This window comes from Coregonus clupeaformis, chromosome 3 (genome assembly GCF_020615455.1).
Source record: "Coregonus clupeaformis isolate EN_2021a chromosome 3, ASM2061545v1, whole genome shotgun sequence".
NCBI classification, from domain to species: Eukaryota; Metazoa; Chordata; class Actinopteri; order Salmoniformes; family Salmonidae; genus Coregonus; species Coregonus clupeaformis.
In genome coordinates this window covers 15,250,499-15,264,065 of record NC_059194.1, presented here as the reverse complement: position 1 = coordinate 15,264,065, position 13,567 = coordinate 15,250,499, and the positions used below count along the sequence as shown (strand labels likewise).

Below are 13,567 nucleotides of genomic sequence, written 5' to 3'. Positions count from 1 at the left end.
AGACCTTGCCCTCAACTGCCCTTCAGTTTCCTGCTTTCAAACGACGATAAGATTGTTCCTTTATTTAATCTAAGAGTTCCTCTCAAATGCAGTTTTTTCCTCAAGGCATAGCCCCGGTCCTGGGTTGTCCAGGAACACTCTGTATGTAAACTCTATAATGCCAGTCTTACAACTTTTAGGTTATTCATTTATCTTGGCCCTTCTTCTCCCTGCCCTCCCACGCAGTTCAAATACTTGAAGAATCTTTTGCTGGTCCACGGCGCCTGGAATTACAACCGCGTATCCAAGTGTATCCTGTACTGCTTCTACAAGAACATTGTCCTGTACATCATCGAGGTAAGTCATGCAGCTCTCTTGACACCAACCGCCTCAGTAGGGTTCCCAGGGCAGTGGCATTAAAAAAGGTGGATTTTCCGCATGACATTACCAGCTTGAAGTGAAGGGATTTTCCTCTTTTGTATTTTTTTTATAACTATGCCTATGCCCTATATGCTAGTTTGCCAATTTGTCTAAGTCTATATACAGATATATATAACATATGCTATAAAACAGATTCCATGTATATTCAGCTTTACTGACACCCAGTAGCCAAGAATCCAATGGCAGTTTTTAGAAAGCTGTAGTATAGATAATAGGAATGCTGTTCACCATGTGAAGCATTTTGGCCTCTGTGGTCTGTGATGGCATTTGACAGAAGCCAGGCCTCGTGCTGATAGCCGTTTCAGATCTACCAACAAGAGTGATCTGACAAGCTGACGGCTTGCTATCAGCACCAACTTTATCACAGGGTGCTCGGACGGTTTGATCTATAGCCCAACACACTTGACTGAAGGAAGTTGCACCTCTGGAACAGCTCAATGTTTTTCTGAAAGTCTCTGAAGCAGTGAAGTCGCCAATTAGCTTTTGGCTGGCAATCCTTGTGCCCGAGATGTCTGTCCATTGGGAGCCAGTGATACAGACACAGTGAATTACATACTCCCCTCTCCCCCCTGAGTGAGACATCACTGTGTGCTTCTGGGCGCGCTGGAGGATTAGACAAGGGGCTTCTGGGCCCAATCATCCTGATGATGTCATGAGAATGTCACCACTGCTGACAAAATGCTCACGGCGCATTACAGACACCGTAGGGTTGTACGCTGTAAGCGACACAACCCGTACGGAAATATGAGCCCTTTAAAATGTTATTTTTTTCCATATTTTTCTGGGCCACTTGATCTTTGAACTCCTTTTTCATCTTCGTTTTGGTTTATGTGCTGCGGTAAATCTCAGCGTAACCTCAAGGATTCCAGCATGTCTGCGTCTTGTCTATGTATGATGGCCCACGTCTATAGAAACAATGTCTTTCAATGGATCACAGATCTTTGCACTGTTGGGACATGACTTCTGAGAGACTCTGATGTCCAAGATAACATAACCATTTTTAATGGTAGTAAACTGCCTTTGTTGACACTGCAACAGGCAATCCTTTCATTTTCATAGGGCACCATAGACATACAGATCCTTGTATTTTTTGTCTCATTCACCATTTCCCTTTGACTCAGTGTACACACTAAGTACAGCTTGGATTTCCGTCAAACCATTTAGGTAAAGGATACCAAATGTAAATGAGAAACAAAAATGAAATTCAAATTGCAATCAAGGGCCGCCGGTGATGGAGGCAAATACACGGCATGGTCAGAAATTAGACCTTTAAATGTAAATGCAAATTTTGTTGTCTTGGCTTTTTCCCCCTTGGGGTAATCTTGTTGCACCCACTGGGAAACACTCTTTGAACTTGAAATAGTTGGCAAAAATGTTGAAATGATTGCAAAAGACCGGCGGTTCTCATCACACACCAGGCCATATGACCCTCTCTCGTTCCTTTATGTAAATGATACATGGACTTGACTTGTGGTGGTGGGAGACTCTGAGCAAAACAAGCTCATTACAACGTTTTCCTGTCTGAATTATTCCCCCACTTTATTTAGCCTCTTGTGTCCAGCCACCAGCGCTCTTTCAAATATACCAGTTCCCTTTTCATGAGCAGGTTGTTTCTCTCAGCTTGTGCAGCCTACAGTTCTGTCCGCAAGGCGAGTCCCTTCCCAGCACACCTTTTGTTAACTCCCTGAAAATGTAAACCCCCCCCCACTACCCTCCTACAGGGGATTCATATACATAATAGAGGATTTCTTCACTGTTTTGCTTCTTTGTAAAGTATCAAACGCCCCTGTTTTGTAAGGGCCTGACAGCCAAGACACAAGCAACCCAGGGGAGGGCTAAAAGTTACATTTGTTGCACTCATAGGTTTACTTTTGTGAGCACATGTTTTTGACTCTCCCGCTCCCAGGTCATGTCCTAGAAGCAGAAACTGGGAGAAAGGTAGAAATGGGGAATTTTTACTTTTTTCTGAGAACATTGTCTGTTACAGTGTGTATTAGAAACGGAATACCATGGATAGGAGATTGTATAGAGGACTGTGGCCTGGCCGGGCCTGGCTTGTTCTGTTCTCTACTTCTCTGTCTAGCATTAGCCTTTGATGGTTTGAAAAGCATAGGGGGGGTTCAAGGCCATTGTAGGGAATGTGAGTGTAGGCAGAGAGGAAGAGGCGAAGCGAGAGGTTTCACTCGCCAAAATGTGTCCAAAATAAGCCCAATGCGTTTCTAAGGGCTTATTTTGGACCTAAGCTTGTCGCCTGCCTTTCCCACCTTTGGGACAACGACTCCCATTGTTAGGGCGGAGACATGAACATCTCGTCATTATATACAGATGTCCGATGGTGGGAGCAGAAGCTGTGTTATAATTGCTGTTTTGCTGGGAGCCTGGATGGAAGGAGGTTAATTGAGCATCAGGAAGTGAGGCTGTCTGCTGGAGGGACAGGTGGGGCTACCATTCAATGCCCCAGTCAGGTTTCTCATGGTCTCGCTCTTCCCCAGCTAATGAGCTGTCTTTTTCTGAAGGAACACTCAAACTTGACAGGACTTAACTTTTTCTTAACTTTGTGAGGTATGGTTGGAGGGAGACAATGATGATCAGAACATTACGGGGGAAATGAGGGAGCTGAAGATACTGTGAAGTTATAAATTACACACATGCCAAAGGATATTCAACGCAGCAGTCATACACTACTTTCTTTCCTTTGTCTATAATCTTGCAATGCTAAAATTTGACAAACTGGAAGGATTAGCCACATTCAAACTGAGACCTTTTCAATGATGTTGCCATAGCGACTTACTTCAAATGTTTGGTCCAGCCGAGCACTACTTGGCTTGATTGACACGTCGTCAAGCAGCCCCAGAGAGACTGATGGACAAGTGGCATTTATGAGGTAATTACAAGAGGCTCATTCGGTGCGGCTCAGAAAGCCTGGAGAACGCCTGGAGCATACCCCTCTCTTTCTCTTCCTTCATACCCCTCTCTTTCTCTTCCTTCATACCCCTCTCTTTCTCTTCCTTCATACCCCTCTCTTTCTCTTCCTTCATACCCCTCTCTTTCTCTTCCTTCATACCCCTCTCTTTCTCTTCCTTCATACCCCTCTCTTTCTCTTCCATTATACCCCTCTCTTTCTCTTCCTTCATACCCCTCTCTTTCTCTTCCTTCATACCCCTCTTTTTCTCTTCCTTCATACCCCTCTCTTTCTCTTCCTTCATACCCCTCTCTTTCTCTTCCTTCATACCCCTCTCTTTCTCTTCCTTCATACCCCTCTCTTTCTCTTCCTTCATACCCCTCTCTTTCTCTTCCTTCATACCCCTCTCTTTCTCTTCCTTCATACCCCTCTCTTTCTCTTCCTTCATACCCCTCTCTTTCTCTTCCTTCATACCCCTCTCTTTCTCTTCCTTCATACCCCTCTCGTTCTCTTCCTTCATACCCCTCTCTTTCTCTTCCTTCATACCCCTCTCGTTCTCTTCCTTCATACCCCTCTCTTTCTCCTTTGCCTTTTTATATGGGGGATAAGGAGTCTGTTTGGATTTTTTCAGGGGTTCTGCATAGGCGCAAAGAGTGCTGTCGTTTTGTTGAGGACAAATGTCACTCCTCTCTCTCCCTCCACCCCCTTCTTCCCACACAGATGCCTACGGAGCTGTGGGACGGCGTTTCGGAATCATTGATTTTTGATTCTGCTGATGAGTAACCAGGGAGCTTCTTTATCGGCGGCTCCCTTTCCCTCCTTCCTCCGATCTGTTTTTCAGAATGTGGGAGAGAGAGGCCAGCCGCCAGCCCTCTGCTGAGGGGGAAAATATGAAGGAAAAACCCCTGCCTGGACCTTCCCCTAATGAGCGAATCAATGCAATGCGAGAGAGAGAGAGAGAGGGAGAGAAGGGTGCTAGCGGGACCTGAAGGACCAGGCCAAAACACTCACGCAGAAGCTGTTACAGCATGCTCTGAAAAGGGTTCTTTTTCAACTTAGCACAACAATATATCAGCCCGGAGCCCCTCATTGAGCCGGCCCTTAATTAATTCAGCACTTTGACCCGCCTGCTAGGCCAGCCACACCACACTGCCGGTTTAACCTGCTCCGTGGCTTTCGCCTCGTCTTGCTGTAACCCGTAGCAACGGGGCCTATATATTAGTTTCATGAAGACAGATCCTTAAACACATCTATTTTATTTCTGATGGATGTACTGTACCATGGGATTCTAATTAAATGAAATTGTCACATGCTCCGAATACATCAGGTGTAGATTTCCCCAAAAATACAGAGGGAGCACAAAGCAAAACATCTCCGGGGGAGTCACGTTCTTTTAACGTGTGTGTGTGTGTGTGTGTGTGTGTGTGTGTGTGTGTGTGTGTGTGTGTGTGTGTGAAAGAAAAACAGGAGTTGACCACCAGCGGCCCCCACTTTAAAAAACAACATCATGGTAGAATGCACCTGATGGAGGGAAGAGGTGGGGGAGAGGGAGTGGGGTTTAGGAGCATGCATACACACACTTGCTTCACTCTCCTCGCCCAAGAGAATGAACAGGAGGGGTGGGCGGGTGACAGACATTTGTTTTGGGAACATTTTCGCGCATTCGCTCGATTGAATGGGAAGGGCCTGGCTGGTGGATTGGGAATTTGTCATGTAGAGAGTGGGTGGCGGTGGCGGGTGAGGCCCTTAGTCCGAACCGAGAATATGTAGCAATTCAGGCCTTCATAATGCAGTTAAATGAAGCGAGGAAATGTTCACAGCCTTGCCGTGGCACAGCACAGCAACCCAACAGAAAGGGTCTGTCCAGCGCCACTGTCTGTCCACACAATTACACAGAGACAGACAGGCTGTTTCTCACCGGAAAACAACAAGCCCTTTCTTTGCTTGTCATATGCTTTAATTAACATGGTTGGAAATCGATTTACGTTATTTATATGGAAACAAGTCCACCATCAATGACAAAATGTGTTATCGTTGCAGTCTCTGGATATTTCTCCAAAAAGTACTAGTTTTCGGTAGTTGTTAGTGTTAGAGCAACAACCAGCTAAATGTACACTTCCCTGTTTTCCAAAGCCGTGGCAGTTTAGTTTCTTGCCTGACAGGTGAAGCTGTGTCCAGACAAGTCTGACTAATCAAGGAATGAGGTGATAACTAAGATTCATATGGTTTAGATACATTATCTTCACCTCCCCTCTCCTCCCTCGGTGAGCAGATCCAAGGCTGTCTTTATCCAGCCAGTCTGTCCAATCCCCTGGCTCCTGCCTCATCACTAAGGCTGGCTGTCACTTGGATGTTGCTGGCTGGCTCATTGGAGGGAAACGGTGGGCTTGATATACTGTATGTTCAGATGTTATCCCAGGCTAAATCCATTGGAAATATTACACTGTGGAAATGGTATCTCTTAGGCTTCATTTTCCCACTCCCACTCGTACCCACTAATTCAGTCAGTCTTAGTCCCTGTCTCCTGTCCCCCACAAAGTTTGAGAGGCGTTGCCTTCAGAGACTAATGATGTGTTGAGCACAGGTCAGAACTTCAAAAGGACCAAGATTAGATTTTAGACTAATTTTAGCTCTTTTTACATTGCCGGGAAAATGTTTCTTCAATTCTTTCCTTTAGTAAAGGGCGTATTACTTAATGTCAGGATGTCTTTTTGATTACACCTATTGGCAATACATTATTTTAACCAAAGTTAACGTTGTAGTAATTGATGATATTGTATTGGTATGTGTAGTAGGTGTCAATGTGAAGTTTCTTTATCGTCATTGGACAGTAAAACATGTCCCATCAGGGATTGAGGGTAATGGTGTGATATCTGCAGATCCTCTTTGGACACACATGGACTGATGCTAATCGACTAATGGGGGCACCACTCTCCATTACTATCAGTGATGGAAAGCATGCATTCAAACGGTGGAGGGGGAGAGACCACATGCACTTCTATCACTGATGAAGGAACCCTATCTACCGCTTGAAAAAACACCTAAAAGATAAATGTGATATCAGTTGAAAAGGAAAAGATTCACTTTGAGTAAAGACGTGAAACCATTGCCTTTGTGTTGGCAGAATGTGTTTGTTTTTTTATCTTAATGACAATCACCTTACGTGCCTTTCTTCCTCAATGTTGCACTTCTAATGTCCTCTTTGCTCTGGTGTTTTGTCTCCTTCAGATCTGGTTTGCCTTCGTCAATGGATTCTCTGGTCAGATTCTGTTTGAGCGCTGGTGCATCGGCCTGTACAATGTGGTGAGTGTTAATGTGATTTACTCGGCTCTCTCTATTACTGTGGAAGCGCATGTTATATAATTCTCCTCCCCTGTCGCTCTCTGGCAAGAAAAGTAATTTGCCGTGGCGTGATCCCTTTACTGCTGGGAATGTCCCATTTATTTATGACCTGTTGTCAAGTCCATATTCCCCTTGTGCCCTGAACTATGTACCGAATGTGAAAACAGCCTTGCATGCCCCTAAAGAGTGTAGTTAGTGAAGGTGGTCGTTTGTGAATTATAAAGGAACAGGTTGAATAGAGCAGCACACAACCAGCTCTGAGCAACTGGTGTCCCACAGGGTTGGGTGTTGGGTCCCCTCTTAATGAACCAATGTCAAATCAAATTGTATTTGTCACATGCTTCGTAAACAACAGGTGTCGACTAACAGTGAAATGCTTACTAACGGGCCCTTCCCAACAATGTAGTTTTAAGAAAATATTTACTAAATAAACTAAAGTTTAAAAAAATGTATATATATTTTTAAAATAACAGAAAGAAAAATAATAAATAGAAAAATAATAACACAAGGAATAAATACACGAGTAACAACTTGGCTATATACACGGGGTACCAGTGCCGAGTCAATGTGCAGGGGTACGAGGTAATTGAGGTAGATATGTACATATAACTAGGAATGTGACAGATGATAAATAGTAGCAGCATTGTATGTGATGAGTCAAATAAGTTTGTGCAAAAAGGGTCAATGTAGATAGTCCAGGTAGCTATTTGGTTAACTATTTAACAGTCTTATGGCTTGAGGGTAGAAGCTGTTCCGGGTCCTGTTTGTTCCAGACTTGGTGCATCGGTTCCGCTTGCCATGCGGGAGCAGAGAGAACAGTCTGTGACCTGGGTGGCTGGAGTCTTTGACAATTTTTAGGGCCTTCCTCTGACACCGCCTGTTATAGAGGGCCTGGATGGCAGAGAGCTCGGCCCCATTGATGTACTGGGCCGTACGCACTACCCTCTGTAGCACCTTGCGGTCGGATGCCAAGCAGTTGCCATACCAAGTGGTGATGCAGCCAGTCAAGATGCTCTCAATGGTGCAGCTGTAGAACCTTTTGAGAATCTGAGGGCCCATGCCAAAACATTTCAGCCTCCTGAGGGGGAAGAGGCATTGTTGTGCCCTCTTCACGACTGTGTTGGTGTGCTTGGACCATGTTTCTTTTCTGTCAAATGAAGTGAGCGCACGGATGGAAATAATGTTTATTTTAACCCTGCAACTAAAAAATAAACATGTAATAGTACATTGTTTGGGATTCAACGTGTAGCTTTATACTGTTTAATAAAGATATACCTAAGTCCATAAACAGAAAAGAGTGACGGAAGTGAGAGGAGAGAAGTTGCATATTGTTGATGGCCCACAAATGGAAGTGATTTCGTCATCAATCAAGAAATTACAACATAGTCACCGCTCTGGCTGTTTTCGAGATTCCTTAATAAACAGCCAACATTTTAAACATATAACAGTGTACAGTGCCTTGCAAAAGTATTCATCCCCCTTGGCGATTTTCCTATTTTGTTGCATTACAACCTGTCATTTAAATGGATTTTTATTTGGATTTCATGTAATGGACATACACAAAATAGTCAAAATTGGTGAAGTGAAATGAAAAAAATAACTTCTTTCAAAAATGTCTAAAAAATTAATACCGGGAAAGTGGTGCGTGCATATGTATTCACCCCCTTTGCTATGAAGCCCTAAATAAGATCTGGTGCAACCAATTACCTTCAGAAGTCACATAATTATTTAAATAAAGTCCACCTGTGTGCAATCTAAGTGTCACATGATCTGTCACATGATCTCAGTATATATACACCTGTTCTGAAAGGCCCCAAAGTCTGCAACACCACTAAGCAAGGGGCACCACCAAGCAAGTGGCACCATGAAGACCAAGGAGCGCTCCAAACAGGTCAGGGACAAGGTTGTGGAGAAGTACAGATCAGGGTTGGGTTATAGAAAAATATCTGAAACTTTGAACATCCCACGGAGCACCATTAAATCCATTATTAGAAAATTGAAAGAATATGGCACCACAACAAACCTGCCAAGAGAGGGCCGCCCACCAAAACTCACGGACCAGGCAAGGAGGGCATTAATCAGAGAGGCAACAAAGAGACCAAAGATAACCCTGAAGGAGCTGCAAAGCTCCACAGCAAAGATTGGAGTATCTGTCCATAGGACCACTTTAAGCCGTACACCCCACAGAGCTGGGCTTTACGGAAGAGTGGCCAGAAAAAAGCCATTGCTTAAAGAAACAAATAAACAAACACGTGGTGTTCACCAAAAGGCATGTGGGAGACTCCCCAAACATATGGAAGAAGGTACTCTGGTCAGATGAGACTAAAATTGAGCTTTATGGCCATCAAGGAAAACACTATGTCTGGCGCAAACCCAACACCTCTCATCACCCCGAGAACACCATCCCCACAGTGAAGCATGGTGGTGGCAGCATCATGCTGTGGGGATGTTTTTCATCGGCGGGGACTGGTAAACTGCTCAGAATTGAAGGAATGATGGATGGTGCTAAATACAGGGAATTTCTTGAGGGGAAACCTGTTTCAGTCTTCCAGAGATTTGAGACTGGGAAGGAGGTTCACCTTCCAGCACGACAATGACCCTAAGCATACTGCTAAAGCAACACTTGAGTGGTTTAAGGGGAAACATTTACATGTCTTGGAATGGCCTAGTCAAAGCCCAGACCTCAATCCAATTGAGAATCTGTGGTATGACTTAAAGATTGCTGTACACCAGCGGAACCCATCCAACTTGAAGGAGCTGGAGCAGTTTTGCCTTGAAGAATGGGCAGAAATCTCAGTGGCTAGATGTGCCAAGCTTATAGAGACATACCCCAAGAAACTTGCAGCTGTAATTGCTGAAAAAGGTGGCTCTACAAAGTATTGACTTTGGGGGGTGAATAGTTATGCACGCTCAAGTTTTCTGTTTTTTTGTCTTATTTCTTGTTTGTTTCACAATAAAAAAATATTTTGCATCTTCAAAGTGGTAGGCATGTTGTGTAAATCAAATGATACAAACCCCCCCCAAAAATCCTATTTTAATTCCAGGTTGTAAGGCAACAAATTAGGAAAAATGCCCAGGGGGGTGAATACTTTCGCAAGCCACTGTATGAGGCGGCCAACTCTTTCACTTTATCTAAAAAGCGGGGAAATTTCACAGGCTCTGTGGCAGTCTGTCGGAGGCAGCGGGCCGAATCCGCCCCTAAATGGCGATGCTTGGCACCCTGAATGAGAATAGAGCCCATGCAGTGGAGCATGTCCTCCTGCAGAGCACCCCAGCCATACTGTACAATACTGACACTCCTCTCACTTCTCTCACTCTTCTCTCCCGCTCTCCCCATCTCTCTCTCAACAGCTGCTGCAGAAAGAAATATTACAACACCACATAGAAATTAAAATAGCTCTGCTAAAATACCTGCTAACTAGTCAAGGGCGTTGCAGATGTTCGTCCAAGATGGCTTTTGCATATAAACGGAGCATGTCTAGTCAAAATAAAAGGCCAAAAGTGCTAAACGCTCAACAGCCTCCACTCAATAAAATCAGTGCAAGTGCTAGTCAGTCATAACTTCAGCATATGGCGATCAATGCAAAAGGGAAGCAATTTTTGTTGTTGTTTTCAATAGGCTGTGTACACTGTTTCCCCCAAAAAAATGTGTGATCAAATTATTATTATTTATTTTTTTCATTTAGCTGACACTCTTATCCATAGCGATTTACAGGAGCAATTAAGGTTAAGGGCCTTGGTCAAGGGCACATTGACAGATTTTTCACCTACAGTGAGGGGGAAAAAGTATTTGATCCCCTGCTGATTTTGTACGTTTGCCCACTGACAAAGAAATGATCAGTCTATAATTTTAATGGTAGGTTTATTTGAACAGTGAGAGACAGAATAACAACCAAAAAATCCAGAAAAACGCATGTCAAAAATGTTATAAATTGATTTGCATTTTAATGAGGGAAATAAGTATTTGACCCCCTATCAATCAGAAAGATTTCTGGCTCCCAGGTGTCTTTTATACAGGTAACGAGCTGAGATTAGGAGCACACTCTTAAAGGGAGTGCTCCTAATCTCAGTTTGTTACCTGTATAAAAGACACCTGTCCACAGAAGCAATCAATCAATCAGATTCCAAACTCTCCACCATAGCCAAGACCAAAGAGCTCTCCAAGGACGTCAGGGACAAGATTGTAGACCTACACAAGGCTGGAATGGGCTACAAGACCATCACCAAGCAGCTTGGTGAGAATGTGACAACAGTTGGTGCGATTATTCGCAAATGGAAGAAACACAAAATAACTGTCAATCTCCCTCGGCCTGGGGCTCCATGCAAGATCTCACCTCGTGGAGTTGCAATGATCATGAGAACGGTGAGGAATCAGCCTAGAACTACACGGGAGGATCTTGTCAATGATCTCAAGGCAGCTGGGACCATAGTCACCAAGAAAACAATTGGTAACACACTACGCCGTGAAGGACTGAAATCCTACAGCGCCCGCAAGGTCCCCCTGCTCAAGAAAACACATATACATGCCCGTCTGAAGTTTGCCAATGAACATCTGAATGATTCAGAGGAGAACTGGGTGAAAGTGTTGTGTTCAGATGAGACCAAAATGGAGCTCTTTGGCATCAACTCAACTCGCCGTGTTTGGAGGAGGAGGAATGCTGCCTATGACCCCAAGTACACCATCCCCACCGTCAAACATGGAGGTGGAAACATTATGCTTTGGGGGTGTTTTTCTGCTAAGGGGACAGGACAACTTCACCGCATCAAAGGGCCGATGGACAGGGCCATGTACCGTCAAATCTTGGGTGAGAACCTCCTTCCCTCAGCCAGGGCATTGAAAATGGGTCGTGGATGGGTATTCCAGTATGACAATGACCCAAAACACACAGCCAAGGCAACAAAGGAGTGGCTCAAGAAGAAGCACATTAAGGTCCTGGAGTGGCCAAGCCAGTCTCCAGACCGTAATCCCATAGAAAATCTGTGGAGGGAGCTGAAGGTTTGAGTTGCCAAACGTCAGCCTCGAAACCTTAATGACTTGAAGAAGATCTGCAAAGAGAAGTGGGACAAAATCCCTCCTGAGATGTGTGCAAACCTGGTGGCCAACTACAAGAAACGTCTGACCTCTGTGATTGCCAACAAGGGTTTTGCCACCAAGTACTAAGTCATATTTTGCAGAGGGGTCAAATACTTATTTCCCTCATTTAAAATGCAAATCAATTTATAACATTTTTGACATGCGTTTTTCTGGATTTTTTTGTTGTTATTCTGTCTCTCACTGTTCAAATAAACCTACCATTAAAATTATAGACTGATCATTTCTTTGTCAGTGGGCAAACGTACAAAATCAGCAGGGGATCAAATACTTTTTTCCCTCACTGTAGTCTGCTCGGTTACTGGCCCAATGCTTTTAACCACTAGGCTACCTGCCCCACCCCAAATGTGGGATGAACTGGCTAATGGACAGGATGAATAATCTCATGTTGTTGATCCTTTTCTTGGTATTGTTTAGCCCATAGTAAGCGAATTGTCTCTTTCCAGACGTACATCTTAATAGGACATCATTAGTGTCTCCTTGTTTTCTTTTAACGAAGTAATGGAATCAATGACGTCTTGAAGGTCCTTGCCATAATGAAAACCCTGGCTTTTATTGGGTTATTCACTGAGGAACGATAAAATTCCCATCTAAAATTTTATCTGATAGCGTCTTTGCGAACAGACCGTTAATTTAATCTGCTGGGATTCTGAGTTTACTACCTTGATCCTGACTTCTGGGTTCTGTGAGGGGAAATGTTGACATTAGTGTGTTTGTGTGTTTAGATTTTCACCGCTCTGCCTCCTCTCACTCTGGGAATATTTGAGCGCTCATGCAGGAAAGAGAACATGCTGAAGTACCCGGAACTCTACAAAACCTCCCAGAATGCCATGGGCTTCAACACAAAGGTAGATGATGTGTCCGTTTGTGCTGCATTGAAGAACATTAGAGGAACATTGTCTCAACGATTCCATAATTTTCTGTCATTCCACTTTAATGCCTCATGTTTTATGCATCATGTTTTTCTGGGACACATTTCCATTCATAGCATAGTACATTCTTAAGTCTTTCTAAGCTTAAATAGGTTAACTTAGGTTTACTTGGCACCAACAAACAAAAATCGAGACAGAAGACTGCAATTAACCAGGCTGTTTTTTTCTTAACCTCTGTTCTGTCTCTGAATTGACATCCTTTACACACAATGGAGACCTGATAAGCTCTGAAACGCTCCAAACGCATCTGTCCCAATTGGCCTGTGTCTGACTCATGGGGTCTCTACCACCAGTCTGACCGGGTGCACTGGTCAGACGTTGTCTGCCTGCCTGTCCGCCTGTCTCTGTCTGTTGGGGGAGCTGTCGGTTAGCTTTCCCTGCTGTCTGTTAATGAAGATGTCTCCCCTTCTCCACGCCTACCCCTCCCTCCATCCACCCACCACCCCCGCCTAACTCCCTTACTTTACAGGCGTGGAGACCCAGTTAGTGCAGCATGGAGACGGATTAAAGCCAGAGTGGCCACAGAGGTCACGGGCGACAGGGACAGGAGAAGTGGGGGGGATAGCGGCCCTGAGAGGGGAGGAGGAGGAGGGGTAGAGAGGAGGGAGGAGGGGTAGAGAGGAGGGAGGAGGGGTAGAGAGGAGGGAGGAGGGGTAGAGAGGAGGGAGGAGGGGTAGAGAGGAGGGAGGAGGGGTAGAGAGGAGGCAGTGGGGTAGAGAGGAGGGAGGAGGGGTAGAGAGGAGGGAGGAGGGGTAGAGAGGAGGGAGGAGGGGTAGAGAGGAGGCAGGGGGGGTGGGAGGAGGATGATGGGGGAGGGGGGTGTAAAGGGAGAGAGTGCTCTGCTGCCAGGGTGTGATGGCAACCAATGCGGAAAATGAT

The 13,567-nt window shown here is 44.8% G+C and overlaps 1 protein-coding gene across 4 annotated transcripts in view; it reads left to right on the top strand.

The window, feature by feature from the left end:
- LOC121538162 (phospholipid-transporting ATPase IA) overlaps positions 1-13,567 on the top strand; it is a 187,373-nt gene that overhangs the window by 146,853 nt on the left and 26,953 nt on the right. For all 4 annotated transcript variants that reach the window (XM_045207443.1, XM_045207434.1, XM_045207440.1 and 1 more), the window contains 3 exons: positions 226-336; positions 6,551-6,625; positions 12,482-12,604. In XM_045207443.1, coding sequence (XP_045063378.1) covers positions 226-336; positions 6,551-6,625; positions 12,482-12,604 — 309 coding nt within the window. The remainder of the gene's footprint in view (positions 1-225; positions 337-6,550; positions 6,626-12,481; positions 12,605-13,567) is intronic.